General features: G+C 42.6%; 1 protein-coding gene across 1 annotated transcript in view; it reads right to left on the bottom strand.

Annotated features, from left to right (window-relative positions):
• Positions 1-13,915, bottom strand: part of DENND5A (DENN domain containing 5A) — a 62,611-nt gene extending 48,696 nt beyond the window's left edge. Inside the window, exon 1 of the mRNA XM_082284479.1 lies at positions 13,700-13,915. Within this exon, the coding sequence (XP_082140605.1) occupies positions 13,700-13,805 (106 nt within the window). The 5' untranslated portion in view covers positions 13,806-13,915. The remainder of the gene's footprint in view (positions 1-13,699) is intronic.
• Between the last annotated feature and the right edge of the window lie 3,534 nt (positions 13,916-17,449).

The following is a 17,449-nucleotide window of genomic DNA, read 5'->3' as shown; positions in this document are numbered from 1 at the left end:
TGCATGCAGCGCAAGTATCCTACGCTGAACTAACAAGTACACCTAATTTTATCAGTACCTTCCTGAGTCACCTAACACTGAACATAAGCCATATCACCATAGATTTGTAGTGGATGCTGGAAACCTCCCTGGCTCTCATTTTTATGCTGCTCCCTCTTCTTACCTGTGTTACTTCTCTTGCTGCTCCACCTATGAGCAGAGGACAGCGGTGTCTCTCTTGGTTTGATGAGTTTCCAACCTATGCAGGACAGCATTGCTTTGGAAGTCTCTGCATGAAGCTATCCATATCAATGGATATGACTTTTTTATAAGATTATAATGAGAAAAAAAAAGTTCCAGAAACTAAAATTAAAACATTCAATTCAAAACCTGCAAATGCCATCTACCAAGCTTTCCCCAGCTTTGAGCGGGAATAAAAAGAATGAACTCTGAAGGTCTAATTTTAGCTCCTTCCTGATTTACCCAGAGAAAAATATGATTCACTGCCTTATGCATTCCTCTTCAGGAAAAGAAACAGGAAAAAAGGGTCTTCCCAACACAGTAATAAGAAAAATTATTAGGTTATACAACTTGCAGATTCACCTACTTATGACCTTGCGTAGATGCAACATGTATCCACGTGCATGGCTTGCAAGTTTCTAATGCACATTCCCAAGAACACTTTCACATGATTCTAAGAATTCAAATTTCCCTGCTGACTAGTTTGCTTCTTTACCCTGGATTTTTGCCTTCAATATCTCAGTCATTCTTCTCTGTGAATCCCACACTGCCATGAAGAGTTTCCATTTACATACTAGAACAGTGGCTTAAGTTGTCCTTAATGAGAAAGGGCAAGCTTGATTAATACAAAGTCAAGGATACTTGGCAAACAAAACCTTTTTTAAACTGAATCACGGCCTTTTGTACATGCTGTCAATTTACTATTCAGCTTTAATATTTAGCAAGTGACTGCAGTGCTGCAACTCTAAAAACTATGCAAGACTAAGAACTGTACAAGAATGTATTCTCCCTGCATACCAGCTAAAAAAAAAGTCTTTGAGCAGCTATTTCAAATGTAGACCAGCTCAATTTTCCCTCTATGGCAATAGAAAGCAAGTCAGAAGAGGCTACCCTGGTTATCAGAAAAAGTGCCCCATAAACAAACTAAATGGTGCTGCAAGACTGATTTTAAAGCATCATTAATATTGACACCTTCGTTTGTTCATCGAGTCCACTCATCTGCTCAAAATAATTACAGAACAAAGATCCAGAAAGCTCAACTGGTTGTGATTAAGTGGTTTGCTGCTTCCACCCTGCCAGGCAGCTTCTTTCTTTAAATTCCTGTGATACAGCCTGTTATTAATTCAATTCATTCTGTCTTGGTGTACATTTATTGTATACATGACATCTTCAAATAAAAAATTCTTAGATAGCATGCAATTAAAACATTAACTTTTTATTTTCCACATAGAGACACTTACTGGAATCTTTTAGCATACAGAGCTTTGTATCAATTCTGCTGTCACTAAAATGAATGTCTTGAACTAAATATAAAACAGCTTCAACATGAAACAGTCATATTGCTGTAATTAACAAATTAATAAGAACAATGAGAACTTGTACCGGCAACAGAAACTGTGAGCCATACACTTAGGGCAGCTTTCCTGTACTACTCAGCACAGAGAATCCAGAGAAACTGGATTTAGGATTGAGAAGATCCTACAGAACCCTACAACCATACCCTCTACCTCTGCACTTTCTGCACCACAGTTCAAAGAATCTGACAATGGTGGGAAGCCTCCAAATTTGTGCCGGGTGGGGGACTGGAGACTGAGCTGACCATGACAGACAAAGAGCAGAGGTTTTCACAACTGAGGGCTGCAAGTCAAAAGTCAAACGAGGGGATTTGAACAGCACCTGAACAACAAACACCATTCAGAAAATAGCCTAATTCTACCCTGCTTCAAATTAAAAAATGCTATATAGCACAAAGCCACCTTTCAGAGAAAAAGGTCATCATAGATTATTTTCAAAATGTCCTTTCTCATTCTTGGGTTTTGGGTGAAAACTTTTTAAGTGCAAAACCATTCCTGTCAAAGGACCTAACACAAAGGAAAAAAGTTTCCAAAGATAAATTGTATCTTCGTCCAAAAGATACAAGTAACACTTAGACTGACGTTAATCCAAAACCAGCAGCTAATGTCATAAACAGCAACAGGATTCCCAGTTCAGCCAGCAAACATCCCCAGTACACGAAATAAAGCTACAGATATTACAGTAAATAATTATGTTTATCAAATATAAAATTACTTCAGGTCCAAAATTCATGGTCCAAGTCTAAATGAAAATAGTTGACTGGCAAAACAGATAGTGTGTGCACACACTTCTGGAATCCACACTCTAGAAAAGATGAAAGTACAGAGTAAATAAAAGCAATTTGGGGAGGGGGGGGGCACTGGAGCAAAGAGATAGTATGTGCACTTAGAGATTTGAGGACTTCTTGATATGTCAAACTGACAGATGACCAGCAGCTGGCCTGGTTACATTGTGAAAGCAAACACAGGTGCTTAAGATGCATGGAGGGACTGAAAGACAGTCAAGCCAAGAATCAGTGTCTTAAAATTAAAGGCAAAAGAATTTGGTTAAAAATAAGACTTGCCCTATTTTAACTTGCCAACAGAAACGGTAAAATATTCTATTTTCAAGTCCTAAGAGAAAAATGGGATAATCAAACAAGTAATTAAATTATACGGTCTGGACCATAGTAGATGTGAAATGAGATGGCAATCTGTTGATTCAATCTAGCCTTTAAAAAACATTGAAGAAAAAAAAAAGGCAAAAACCCTTGACCAAGCCTTCTGGAGAGCAACAAACACCACTCTGATTTTTCAGAACCCCCTATTCTAATATTAAAGAAAAATCCTTTCAATACATACACAGAAAGCTATTAATACAGTACGAATTAGACAAGGTTTACTTTTAAAACAAAGCAGAAAAATTCTCTGATTCCTTCTTTAACAAATATTAAACCATATATAACTGGAGAAAAAAAAACCACCTCCCTACAATGCAGGAAATAAACATCCAAAGTTTGGCAGACTAAGGTAAGAAATTCATTATACAAGAATTCTTGGAATAAAAACCATGATTCAAGAAAAGCTGCAGCTGCCAAATCTGTAAGCAAAGAGCCACTTCATCAATAGACAAATGCTTTCAGATTATGACTTGCTTCCTTCCTTCCAGTTCCTCCTCCTTAGACCTGCACGTAGCTCTCATTAGAGAGTACTCCCTTCTCCAACAAACCTCTTGCTCAGATATACACAAAGATGAATTCTTCCCTTTTATCCTGAAACACATAAACCCTCTGTCCCACACTCCCTATCCCCCTTCCCCCATTGGCAAGACCACCTGGAAAAGCAAAAGCTGAAGTGGTGCTTAGACCACTTAATTTGGTACTGGAACTGGGACTTGAACACTTTTTAAAGCAGGTTAAATTATCCACATGAGAAAAATCTTCAGGGTCACTTTCACTCGACTGCAGCACTGGAATCAGGTGTTTCAACCACTGTCTGTAGCAGCCATCATCCCACTGGATTTGTAACAGATCTACCACCTACGATTCTCACAGCTGGGACTTCCTCTGAAACCTCCATTATAAAAGTTACTGTTCCACTTTCCGTGCCAGAAAACCTTGAAGGCAAAGCAAGTTCATTGTCTGCCTTTCTAAAACAAAGGTGCAAATATGAGATACAAACACACAGGTATGGATCCCAAGGGCAAGTGAATGCGTGTGGATGGAGTGCCATCCTTCCTCTGGGAAAGCTGAAGGACTTGCTTTAGAGGAAGTAGAGAAAAGACAAAGAAAATAAACAGTCATAAAAGGCTCTGATTTTTTTTTCCTGTTTGTCATCTAGGGAACCCATACTTGCTTGTAACAATCCCTCATCCCAATCCAAGGAGAACATACTCCTTTGAACATTCAACTGACAATACAACTCCTCCTACTGCAGACTTTTAAAAAGTGAGAAAGACAAAAAAGAGAGTTAACCCTAACTTGTTGACTGTTAAAGGTCCTGTTGTTCCCCCATTTTCTTCTGATTTCCAAAATTCAAGAATAGTAATGTTTCAAAAATCGTAACACAAAGAAACTCACTGTGAAATTAAATAAAAAACAAGAGGTCATTTTGCTAACTGGATATTCAGTGTAAACTCCGCCTGATACAAGTAATCTCTTGATCATTCATTCCTTTGATAGGTAAATTCTTCCAAGCCCTTTATGGCAAAGGAAAATCTAGGAGTTAATAGATATCCATTCATCATTTAAGTTTCAGCATTCATCCAGTTGATAACAAAACATATTGCCACACACACTCTGGAATTGTTTCAAATGCTGCAACAATGAATTTAAAGCACCACAGAAAAACAGCTGAGGCCATCTGCATTCTGTGATTGTAAGGTCAGGAAACCAAAAGCTTTTGTTTTTATTGTTCTGGTACTGTTTCAAGGAAGGCGGGAAGAGGTGGGACAAGGAACTGGCAGGACAGAGTAGTGAAGAAGAAACCAACAAGAATCTAAAGCAGCTTCAAGAAAAATAAACAAGAAAAAGTCCTCATCTTACATCTTTAAAAGCATCCTAAACATTTTTCTTTCCTGCAGTTTTTCTTTTTGTACTCCTTTGTATGCAATACAGGAAGGCAGATGGACAATATAAAATACAACGTATTTTAATCAAGACTGTCTGGCAGAAATTTTCAATGAAATGATCTTAAAACCAGAATTGTTTTACTCAACCACTTTTCTGCTCTAGCCCAAGCAAAAAGACTTAGAGAAAGATATTTAGGTCTGTTTCCAACTAAACAACAGAAGCAGGCCTCAGAATTTCAATGACAGGCGTGCTCTCAGCCATGGGGGTCAGGGGGGACACGCTGTTTCCATTACACAATAGATGTGGAATATGTGCAAACAGAAGACACTAAGAAAGGAAAGGGGTGGCTTACCTTCAGAATAGAACACAGTTCTTTTACATGTACTAGAAATATACAAGAGAAGTGGAAACAAGCATATTTTAAGCATATTTAATATAGAAACCAGCTGTTCTCCTCATGCCCCCCTAAGACTGGCAGATCCAGTGGGACTGCATCAGGAAAGCCTGAGCACGGACCATTCCAAACAACTCTTCCCAACAACCATGGTCTCTTTTCAGTGACACATCCCACCCAGTTAAACATCCCTACTTTTTGTGCTCCCACAGGCTTCTGCTCTGAGGACTGATGAAAACACATCTGTGTAAAAGCACAAGGATCAAATCTTTCTGAAACACTTGTCCAGTCCTTCAACCAAGTATTTCCATTCTTTTAGGACACCACTGAAGTTTTCCATTAAAAAGGAAAAACGTATTTTAAAGAACACGTGAAGTCTTTCAGCAGGTTTCAGTAACATACAGAGGTCACAAAAATACAGAAAGATCAGCTGTATTGTCATTTCAGTATACCAGTCCTGGCCAGTATGCTTCACTTTACTACCTAACCTTTGAAAATAGTGTTTTGCAGTAACCTGCCTTAATAAGGACTGCTCCCTTTCCAAATAAAACAAAAAATGTCCTGTAAGAAAGTCAAATTGCTTGATAGGAGTGATTTCTAATCACAGAAAATTAATCAGATGTGCTGACAGTTTGGTCAACAGATAAGACAAACTCCAAAGTTTATCTCAGCTCTGGCTATATCCTTCCTTATCTCACCACCCATGCCTCGTAAGCTCTCTTCCTTTTACATGTAAGCCTATCAAGCTATCAAGCTCACCCTTCTTCTCCACAAGGCAAGATTCATATTTGGTCAAAAAAAACCCTCATGTTTTCAACATGAAAATCCAATTAGAACAGGAAGAGTCAAAGTTCAGTACTTTTATCCAATCCTGAAAACACAAAGTCTCAGGCCCAAGATAACCGTGTATCACCACTGTGATCACGGTCATAAATAAAGACCTCAGTAAGGACAGGAAAGAGAAACAACTTACACTTAGATTGCTTTGCACTGCCATAAAATCTCTGCCAGATGAATTCTGAGAAATGTCCAAGATACTGATAAACAGAAATTTTACCAGTCTTCAGCAAAACTTCTGAAGGAGTCACTTCACATTTCAATTTTAAAAGCAGTTTACTTGACATTTCCCAGAACTCACACATAAAAGAGACAGAAAGGGACATGACAGCCTTATGCTGGCACCAACCTTGTTGACTTATGGGACTTACTCTTCCCGAATGCAACTCTGATGGCAGCTCAGTAGGACATGGCTGGGCTTGAGGGCCAAAATTAGGAAACAACAGTTGGCAAGGGAGCTTGCTGAAAGTAGCAAGTTAAGGAGGAATAACAAGTAATATATGCAAATAGTAGAAAAGCTCCTAAAAGTTGATGCTTGTAGCGAGAAAAAAAACCTTCCAAACTCATCTGAAGCCATGTGAAAGAGTATCTGTTTCTGTAAAACCAACCTTTTTTCCTCACTCAGATACTGAAATGCTGCTTTCTCTGAAAAGGTTGCTTTTGCCTGCCATGTTATCTGTTTCCAGACCGCTTACCCATGAAATGAGATAAAGTTTCTTTCTCAAAATGCTTCAGTATCCATATGTAAATGACTCAATACAGATGTACACATTGTACCTGACTGCGGATGATCATACAACCATAAAAAATCCCCAAAAAACCTAAATAAAAAAGTCAGTATTTTACACTTCTACAGGAAAGTTTGAAACCAATGGCCTCTTGCCCATCAAGCCATAAGCAGAGCAGCATTTTCCTGGAAAGACTAAGAAACATGCCTTGAGCAGAAGCACTCCAAGTAAATTCTACATCATACAAGTAATACATAGTTTGTGCTGGAATGCTCAATAATTTCTCTGTGCAATAATGTTTTAAGCCTCACATGGATAACATTCCAGCTCTCTGCAAACTTGAGTACAAACCACAAATCCGAAATGGTTGTCAAGAAATTGAGAGAGTAATTACTGCACAGCGTGCATCAGTAAGTAATTGCTTCTGACACTGTCACTTCATATGCATCATTTCTGCTACATGAGCCCTGCAGGTTAGTGGGAATTCAAAAGGCAAGTATGAGAAGTCATTACCAAGAATGCTCAAGTAGGACTTCCCTAAGACAAAAGGCAGATAAAAAACAGTTGTGGTGTTTTGTAACCTCAGAATTGATAATTTGAAGAATTGGCGGAAAAGTTATCTGCAAATGGCAGTATTTCCCATACAATCCACTCAAGAGCTCTTTGTGTAGCCTCTCTTGCAAAATAAACTACAAAAATTCCCAAAAACAACAGGAAAAAAACCCTAACAACAAAAAACCCCTAATGAACAAAAAGCAAAATCAAGCCATCTTTGTACGCCCTGCCTTAGTAAGTTGAAATTCCTATGGCTTTTTTATTAAAAGGCTTAAAAAAACAGAGTTGTAAACTTTAGCCCTTTAGACACTGGTAAACTTCAGCTCTTTAGACACACTGCTTTAGCACCTTAAATTTTTTCTCAAATCAACAACTTGTAACCCTTCTCCTCCCCCACAGGTTGCCAAAGAGCCTTCCAAGTAAACCAAATTTATAACTGAATATGTAAGGTGGAAGACTGAAGAGTTTTGTGGGTTTTGAGGGGATTATTCTGTAAAGCATATAGCTCAATTTGACCTAAAATACGAATATGATAATGACAAAATTGGCATTACAGAAGCATCACCAATAAACTGTGGCTTCAAATGTAGTTCAGTAAAGTACAGCTGCTTCCCCCTTACATCAGCTCTGCCATTCTTTATTCTACATATCAGCTACCCCAGCACGTCTGCCTCAGTTCCCAAAGAGACAAAAGACCTTTTGGCACTCAAACATGGCAAACAGCTCCAGCTTCTAGGGGAAAAGATAGAGGGGGTAGGGAAGAGTGGAATAAGCTATTATCTGGATTAAAACGTTTCACATGTGCCCATGTAAATCCATCCAAAAGTTGTTGCTATCTGCTGCCTGCCCACAGTGACCTGTGCGAAACAACGCGTGGTGTGAGCCTTGGCAGCACTGGAGACGCCTCCCACGGAGTGAACACCTCGGTCAGCAATCCCAGAGAAGCAAAGGAACTGAAAAACCTCCCTTTCAGTCCCAGAATAAATCCCCAAGGGAAGAGGCACACCGTTGGGAACTGTGGGAAGCTAGCAGGGATACCATCCACATGGACAAAGGTGGGGGGGGAGGGAACCACCAAAAACAAAATGCCACAATCACAGAACAATTCAGCCTTTGGTAAGACCAAGCAATGGCTCCCAGCATTCACTTTGGCAGCAAGTGCTGGTACTACCACCACAGGGAAGATAAAGAAATTTACTCACACCCAAGGAAAAAACAGTATTGCAGAAGGGCTCTGCTGCAAGAATCACAGCTGGCTCCAACCCCAAATGTCTTAATTCCAAGATTAAAATGCCCAAAAGAGGAAAATACGGAACAGGTCAAATGTCAGTCATAAAATTATATCTGCTAATTTAAATTAAGTTTCCTTTTCTTCTTCCTCCTCTTCCCCTTTAGCTACCCCTTCCAAATACCTTTGCAGCAAAATAAAAGCCCGCGAGTATTTAAGCGTGTTGAACTTGGAAACTAACACAGGTGCTGATAACAACATTATCTCATGGACTTCCACAATAGAACTACTACACTAATTCCAAAACACTAAGCAATTTGTTGGCACACATATGTGGCCAATGCCTTCAATCATTTCATCACATCCATATTTTTTTTTAAGTTTATATCGATACAGAATTCCATTAAAACAAACTCTACCAATGCATGAAGACAAGCTGTCATTTTAAATCTGAGGCCAACAAAATATAAAAATAATGACGCTTCAATTACAGACAGAGAAATTAGGTGAGACAACATTTCTGTTTTCCTGGTGAGGAGAAATACATTCTTTAATATGAGATTGTCAGAATAATTTTGAGTGGAGCTAGGTGAATACCATACACCAGGTATCATCTTCTTTTCACACACCAGCAGTAATCAAGTGGCTCCTGTGCCAGCACAGAGATGCCTTACTCATAATCAGTCATGTTGTGCTACATAATCTACATGCACAGAGATCTTGCCTCAACAGGATTAAAAACAAAATACAAAAAAAGAGGGTATGACAGAGGAAGAACAATTTAAATGGTATCATATCATCATATAAGAGAGTGAAAGCAGATCTAATATGAACTCTGAAAAGGCTCATGAGGGGTCTCTGCAGGAAAGATATTTCCTGGACAAATAGGCTTCACCTAACACTATTTTCATTCTCCTCTAAGGATGAAGCTCATGATCAGATGGACAACTCAAAGCACCACGATAAGGACTTGCGCAAAGGAACACAAGTCCATCTACTGAATAAATTAATTTTTGGATCAAACCTTAAAAGAAACTGTTCAAACTAGGAAAAAAGGCAGGATAAAAAGTACAGGTGACAGACTAGTCATTGGTTTTACCCTTCTTTTTTTAAAAACAATCCTTTTATTAAATCACCAATCTTTTCTTCACAGATCATAGGCCTTTTTTTTCTTTACACTATTTCTTCTTTAACACTGTTATTTCTGAAATAACTATTATCATCTTTATGATATGGAGTTCAAGACTACTAAGGTACGTTCAACAGAAGATTTTAATGAGAACATGGGGGCCAGATATTCTGACCTGAGCTCTGTATTTTGTAAAAGAACTCCAAGACTACAATTCAGCGTAAGTGTAAGGCAATGGCAAGTTGATGTTTTGCTTTGCCACTCCATAATAAACAAACTTGTTGACAACTGGTTGCTAAAAACTTTACACATCACAAAGGAGGAAAAGAAAACAAAATCCTTTTGTTCCATGTTCTTTTCCACCGAAACTCCAACAGTTCCACATAGTGCAAGGTTTCCCACCCTCATTCAAATTACATCTAACTCAACAGATAAAAGACTCCAGTTGAAAGATGAGGCTCAACTTCACTCTCAATACCTTTCCAGGACACGGTCATACAATCTAAATTAAGAAATCCTATCATAATGTCGCAGGATTACAATACGTTATATTACATATAGTAGATTTTTGGTGATGTATTCATTTCATCATTTCTAGGTGGTCAGCATGATGACCAAGAGCCAGCAATGTGCCCTTGCTCCAAAGAAGGCCAGTGGCATCCTGGAGTGCTTTAGTTAAAAGCATTGTGAGCAGACTGAGGGAGGTGATCCTGCCCTGGAGGGGCCACAGCTGGAGTGCCGTGCCCAGTTCCGTGCTCCTTAGCACAAGGCAGACATGGACACGGTCGAGAGAGTCCAGCAAGGGGCCACAAACATGAATAAGGGACAGGAGGAAAGGCTGAGACAGCTGGGACTGTTCAGCCTGCAGAACGTAATGCTCAGGGGAGAATCTTATCAATGTATATAAATATCTAAAGAGAGATTAAAGATGATGGAGACAGGCTGTATCCCGTGCCAGGACCAGAGGCAACAGGCACAAACAAAATGCAAGAGGTTCCACATGAACATCAGGACACACCTTTTCACCATGAGAGCAGCTGAACACTGGCACAGGTTGCCCAGGAAGGCGGTGAAGTCTCCATTTTTGGTGATACTCAAAACCACCTGGACATTGTCCTGGGCACCTGGCCCTAGAGAGCCCTTGTTTCAGCAGCGGGGTTGGACCTGACAACTGCCAAAGGTCCCTTCCAACCTCAACCCTTCTGTGGTTTGCTCTGTGAAGGAAATTTACCTGAAACAGACCACAGCAGTGTAATGAAAAATTTCTGTCATCACTTCTGGCATATCAATACCATCTGGAAACATGAAAACACACTGCAGTTCCTCTCTCATCCAGCTTAGCAGCTGACACTGGAGCTTAAGCTTCATCCAGTGATGGGGTTTTGGTTTTGTTTTAGTACCACCTAGCAAATATTTTCCATCTCCTTTAACAGGTCAGCCGGTGGGAACACAATTATCAAAATAAGAAAGGATGCCCAGAATTTAATTTAGGGATAAAAAAGCCCAAGCAATAGAGGCTCTTTAACCCATGCTAACTACAAGTCCTAAATACAGGATTTCTCACTGCGTTAAAAGAAAACAAACATATATACATATTCTGTGCATGTTCCATCAGCCAGCCAACTTTTTCAGGAAAAAGCATTACAGCTGTGCTATTCAGCAAGCTTCCAACATACAAAGGGAAAACGCCATCAGAGGTGTCTCTTCAAACAAAGTAACTAGACCGAGCATCAATTCCTTGAGCTTGTGCCTCATTACCAAGTCTGCAGAAAACGCTGTACCACCGATATGAAGGCTGAACACCCGAAATGCACGGCTCCGTGAGCATGCCGAGAACAAAGTGTGCCGGCAGCATCCCCGGAGGCCCTAGCAGCGGCGGCCGGCTCCCTGCGGCGGAGAGGGGTAGCGATGACATCATGCCAGGCTGGGCTCCGGCAGCCCTGACGCAGGAAAGCCCTGGAGGGACCCGCCGTGCCCGGCTCCAGCGGCAGCGTCCCGGCTCCGCACCCTGCACCCACCGGCTCGAGGGCCAGCGCCTCGCTCCCAGCAATGGCCACTTATGAAGACAATTGTTTGAACAGTACGAGGATTCAGAAGCTATTTTGCAGCGCAGAAATCAGAGGGAGGGGGGGGAAAAAAACAGCGCACAATGACCCTTTCATTCAAACAAGAAAGGCTTCCAGGAAGTACAAAGTGTTTCCAAGCTTTATCCAAAAGCCACTGAAATCAACAGAGGCCCTCTCCATTTTTATCAGTGGACACTGGAGGAGGCTACAACCTAAGACACAGTTTGAAAGCATTATCAGTCACACTATCATGCATTATTAATAACACAACAAACTCAAGAAAACGTGCCCGAATTCCACCTAGCCCTTATGCTGCGACACTGTCAGAAATTTCCCCCCACCTTCTTTTAAAACCTTTTCTCAAATCGCGTAAAAATCTGTCTCCCCCATAAATACTACAACCTCTTCTCCCCCCAGCCCCACACCTTGTCACAAGTAATACCATTACAGAACGATGGTGGAACAGCAGAGACCAGGATATATCACACACTACAGTTTTACATACCATAGATGCAGTCCTTGACCGGGAAAGCAAATACAGAAAGAACATCACGTGCCAGCTTTCAGACCTGCACACTCTGACATAATATTTTTAAAAAGGCACTGATATCTTCCAGTTTACTATTAGATAGCTAGCCCAAAGTAATGCACTGCTGATTTTAAATTGAATTATGTGAGAATTATTCACGTGCCTATCAAGAACAGAGAGCATTACTGAGTGTGCCTCACACTACATTACACAAGTAGATATATAGTAAATGCATAGCAAAATTAACATCTTGTTAATCGTTTTCGATCTATAAACTTTGTTTGCCATTTGATTTAAAAAAACCCGTCACACATCCCTCAATGAAATCGCATTGCATTTTGTTCTCTTTACATACCTTAAATTGAATTGATACTGTAATTTGCAGGGCCATTACAGAGCAGACTGTTATGCTGTACTCACTCCTCAAGTCTCAAACTGTAGCCTGTAGTCACTTTAACATTGGACAAACATGAATTCTCTTAGGGTAAGGTACTGCCCAGCATGAGGGACAGATGAGAAATTTTGTTCGAAGTCATTAAATTAAAAAAAAGAGTATCCATAATAGCCAAACTTTAGAAGAACTCAATGCAAAAAGTCAGTTCTAATAATACTAATTCCACTCTACAAGGAACAAGCATTTATTTAGTGAGGGACAGCTTAAATGCAATGATGTTAAAAAACCCACGACACCTTATAAAAGCAAGCTAATAAAAAAAACCCGAAGTTGGGGAGAGAGAATGTATTATTGGTTAAGTTCAGAGTTCAAATACACAAGATCAGTACTGATGTTAGGTCAGGTTTTCACCACCACATTCCTTCATCCTTCCGAACAGTTAGAGATGCTAAGCAACCTCTGATTTAACCGGGGCCAATACAATGAGACTAAAGCTGAAGCGAGGGGCTGCTAAAACACAGAACTGAGTTTTAACCTTAAAAACACTGGTTTGACACAGTGGTGTCAAACCAGTGGTGTAGTCTAGACTGATATGGTTTAGCTGTGTATTTGGCGTGAACATTCTCACCTAACAGCAGAGTAATCACTTCCTAATCCGATTTCTTTTCGGATACTGCTGCAAGGGAATTCTTATCCTGTGCTCCAAAAAAAGGTAACACTGAACACGCAAATGCTCTTCGCCTTCTCTCCCAAATCCGATTCCTTAAGACTGGCTGTGTGTCTCAAATGCCTGGCTAAAGTTGATACACGCAACGCGGCTCCGAAGAGAGCGCAGGACACCGCCGCTGAGGCTGAGACGACCCAAAGCGATGCCACCGCACAGCCCGCGCTCTGCCCAGCCCGTCTCACGGCGCTACTCTGACGGGGTTTGGGGGAGTTCGGTCACTCTGACCGACCCCGGTCCGTGCCCAGCCGGGCATTCCCGCAGCGCCCGGGGCTCCCGGCGGGGCACAGGCTCCCCCCGCAGCGCCCGGGTCGGCGGAGCAGGGAGGCGGCGGAGCGGGGAGGCGGCGGAGCAGGGAGGCGGCGGAGCAGGGAGGCGGCGGAGCAGGGAGGCGGCGGAGCGGGGAGGCGGCGGAGCGGGGAGGCGGCGGAGCAGGGAGGCAGCGCGGCCAGACCCCGCCGCCCCAGCGCCGAGCGCCGCTGGCCACTCACCGGAGAGCTCGTCCGGCTCCAGCCCGGTCTCGGTGTCCAGCCCGCAGATGACGAAGTAGTCGGCGAAGCGGCCGGGTGCCGAGGAGCCGCCGCCGCCGCCGCTCATGCTGCAGGGCGAGGGGCGCGCGGGGCTCAGCGGGAGCGGGGCCGGGCGGCGCCGGGAGCGGGGCCGGGATCTCCGGCTGCGCCCGCCGCCTCCATGGCGGCGCGGGGCGGGCGGCGCCGCGCGGCATTCTGGGAACAGCCCCCGCCGCTCTCCGGGGGGGCGGCCCGGCCGCGCGCCGCAACGCCGCGCCTGCGCGCTGTGCGCGGGGTGACGTCATGCTGCTGCTGGCGCTGCTGCGCGCGCCGGGGCTGCCGGAGGGGGCGGCGTGGCGGGCGGGCACGGCCGTGGCGTGAGGGAGCCGAGGGAAGGGCTCTGCCCCCGCCGCAAGCGCGGAATCGCAGGATGGGGCAGGCTGGAAGGGACCACAGCGGCTCGTCTGGTGCGACCTCCCTGCTCAAGCAGGGTTCTTGCAAAGCACGTGGCACAGGATTGTGTCCTGACTGTTCTTGAATATCTCCGGTGAGGGAGACCCCACGCCCTGTCTGGGCAGCCTGTGCAGTGCTCAGTCACTGCGCAGTGAAGAGATTCTTCCTCACATTCAGGTGGAACTACCTGTTTCTTCCTGTTGCATCTTGTCCTTTTGCTTGGTACCACCGAGCAGAGCCTGGTCCATCCTCAGTCACCTCCATTTCAGGTATTTACAGACATTGATGAGGTCCCCTCCCAGTCTTCTCTTCTCGAGGCTGAACAGAAGCAATTAGGTTGAAAAAGACCTCTGAGATCAAGTCCAACGTGTTGTGTCCAGGCCCAGTTCCCCCAGTCTCTCCTCACAGGAGAGGTGCTCCAGTCTCTTGATCAATTTTGTAGTCTCCACTGGACCCACTGCAGGTGCTCCATGTCTCTCTTGTGCTGAGGAGCCCAGAACTGGATGCAGTCAGAGGCCAGGAAGGTGCTGCCAGGGCTGCTCACTCAGGCACACGTCAGCCTGATGCTGCTCTGAAAGCACCTCTGGGCTTGCGTCCTCCTGTCACCTCCATCTTCCCATCCCCGCGGCCCTGGTGGCTGTCGTGACTCCACAGCTTTGTGAAGCAGCTGTGTTTGCAGGGAAATGCTTTAGGGATTGTTTGGCTTTAAGGTTGTTTTCTTTTTCTTACTTGGATTAACATCACACACATCTCTCTTAACAGTTGGGCTTGCACAGAGTGAAATCCACTCTCCCCTCTGGCTCAGCATGGAGAGGAGAACAAGCCCTGGGAAGGATGACCCGAACTGAGCTGCTGAGGGATAAGTGACAGGAACCCATGCCCTGCCTTGAGAATGCTTTTTCCTCTGGCTGTAGAGGCACCTGGGATGGCCTTGCTAGCCTAAAATTAGGTCTGTAAGCAGTTCCCCTTCCTCTCCTCTCTCCGTTCTCTATTTGTGGCATTTGCATCAGAATCCTTCCCTACCTTATGGGGCTTATAAGAGGAGAGATTAAAACTTTGCAGTACTTAATGATTATTTTCCAGGACTAACCAAGTAGTTAAGGTTGCATCCATAATGCTGAATTGATCAGACACTGATCTAACTTAACACACTACCAAGCATAGAAACCTCATTTATGCGACTTTCCATTGCCAAGACAGACCGAGTTCTCTGCAGGGACTAGAAACAGCGGCACATATAAGAAGACTTCACTGCCAATAGTTTACAGCCTTTTGAAGTACAACAACTAAACTCTTAGGCCACTCTGCCCAGTGAGTTGTGGACAGCTGGACATCCTTCTGGGAACCAGGAAAAACTGTTAGGATAGCACTGGTGGTATCAGTGGTCACTTGATTAGGACTGTATGGGCCAAAGAATGGGTTATCAGTGAAGGAAAGTGTTGCTTAGATTTGACTGAGAGGTCAGTTTTTAAGCACTACTTAACTTGAGGGAAAGATTTCAATAAAGGTGTCAGGGTAGGAGCAGTATTAGAGTGAAAGGCTTGAGTTTACTCTACAAAAAGCACAGTTAGATTGTGTTGAGCCTGCCTGGTGGTGTGTGGAAGACACAACAGAGAACAGAAATAGCTAAATCTGGTTGCTCTTACTCTGCTGTGTTCTCTAGCCATTTTTTTGCACATTTGTCTTCTCAATCTGCTTTCAGTGTGGCAAAGGACAATGTATTCAGCACGTGGTGAACTTCTTTTAAATAAGCCTGAACTGTAGTTCAACCCTTAGGACAAAAGCCATAGCCTGAGGGTCTTAGAAGGACTTGCAAGAAAGTCTAGGGAAACAGCGCAGATATTGGCAGGGGCTTTTTGTCAAATAAAGAGTAAAATGGGGAAATAAAAAATTGTTCTTGCACCTTAGCTGTTCCAGAAATAACCATGTATTTAGTAAATATTCAGTAAATAAAGTTAACAGGGCCAGTAAGTAAACAGAGGTTTACCAGAGATACTGTTGAGCAACAATAATTAAATGCACACATGCCTTGCTATGCAACAGGGTAAGGGACAAGAAATATTTTTTTTAAAAGGAGAATCTCAGAAGAAACTCAGATTCACTTTGAATTGCTACAAGAAAGGAACAAGATGGGTGGAACTGCACAAACCAGAACCAACAAAATGTTAACCCAAATTTTTGCTGTGGAAAGCTCTTTCCTACTTTGTCAGATAAATTCTCTGTGTTCCAAGCCAATTTACAGCGTAGTCCCTCTCTAATCTCTGCATCCAGCAATGTACCTGAACAGCTACAGCCTTCTCCTCCCATTTTGTCAGTCACTGTCTCTTTTCCATTGTATCTTTTTCCTCCCCAATTATTTCATTTCTGAAATACTCTTGCCTAGTGAGCACAAAGAGCATCTGTGACATCTAATTCAAAGGCCAATGGCTTTAATCTGTCAGTCTTCTTGACCAATGTTCCCATCACAGGAAACACCCAAAATATGGCAACTCTGTCAGGAAACTTTACAAATGGCTTAGATTAGTCCTTGAGTAAGACAACGACACTCTAGACTCCATTTTGAATTCTTGGAAGTATTCTTTATGATGTTGAGAAAATCTGTGGAATTGTGAATTTTGTGGAAACTAGGATTCTTCAGCCAGATAATCATAAAGACATATTAGTAAATAGGAAGAGATTTAAAAGATTCATTGTCTTTGGCAAGATTATCAATGTTGATGCAGCTGCTGTTTTTTATGGCAAAGACTTGTATTTTCAAGCTCAAACCTTAAGTGAAAGAGAATGAAGTCTTTAAAATAGCAAAGAATATTGAACTTGATGTGAAGATATCTTCAGTATTCCTCATATTACTTAATTCAGATTTACTTTGCCAGCAATCCCAGTCATGGTTATTGGAGGAGTTTATTTACTGAGCAGTAAGAAACCACAACAGCAACTTACAGTTCCATTCAACTTTGCTCAGAGAATCGAAGAAGTCTGAAATAGGGTATCTCCTTTTTTTTCTGGGCAGCTGTTTCCCAAGATAAGCTAAGCTTCAAAAGCTAACCGAGCTCAAAGCACAAACAAATTGCTCCAGTTGTCAGAGTGCTGACTGGACTCTGATTAAGATATTTACCCCAGATTCTTTAAGAAAACAAAAATCCAATCAGTGACTTTTACCATTAAAGCAATCCTCTCCAGCCTGCAAAACCAGATACTTGAATCTGGCTGCTTATTGACAATGCATTTGGTGTGACATCTACACAACAGGCTTGTGGAATAGAGCCTGCACAGCGGATC

The sequence above is a fragment of the Coloeus monedula genome (assembly GCF_965178545.1).
Source record: "Coloeus monedula genome assembly, chromosome: 6".
Lineage (NCBI taxonomy): Eukaryota > Metazoa > Chordata > Aves > Passeriformes > Corvidae > Coloeus > Coloeus monedula.
This window is presented reverse-complemented; position numbering and strand designations above follow the sequence as displayed.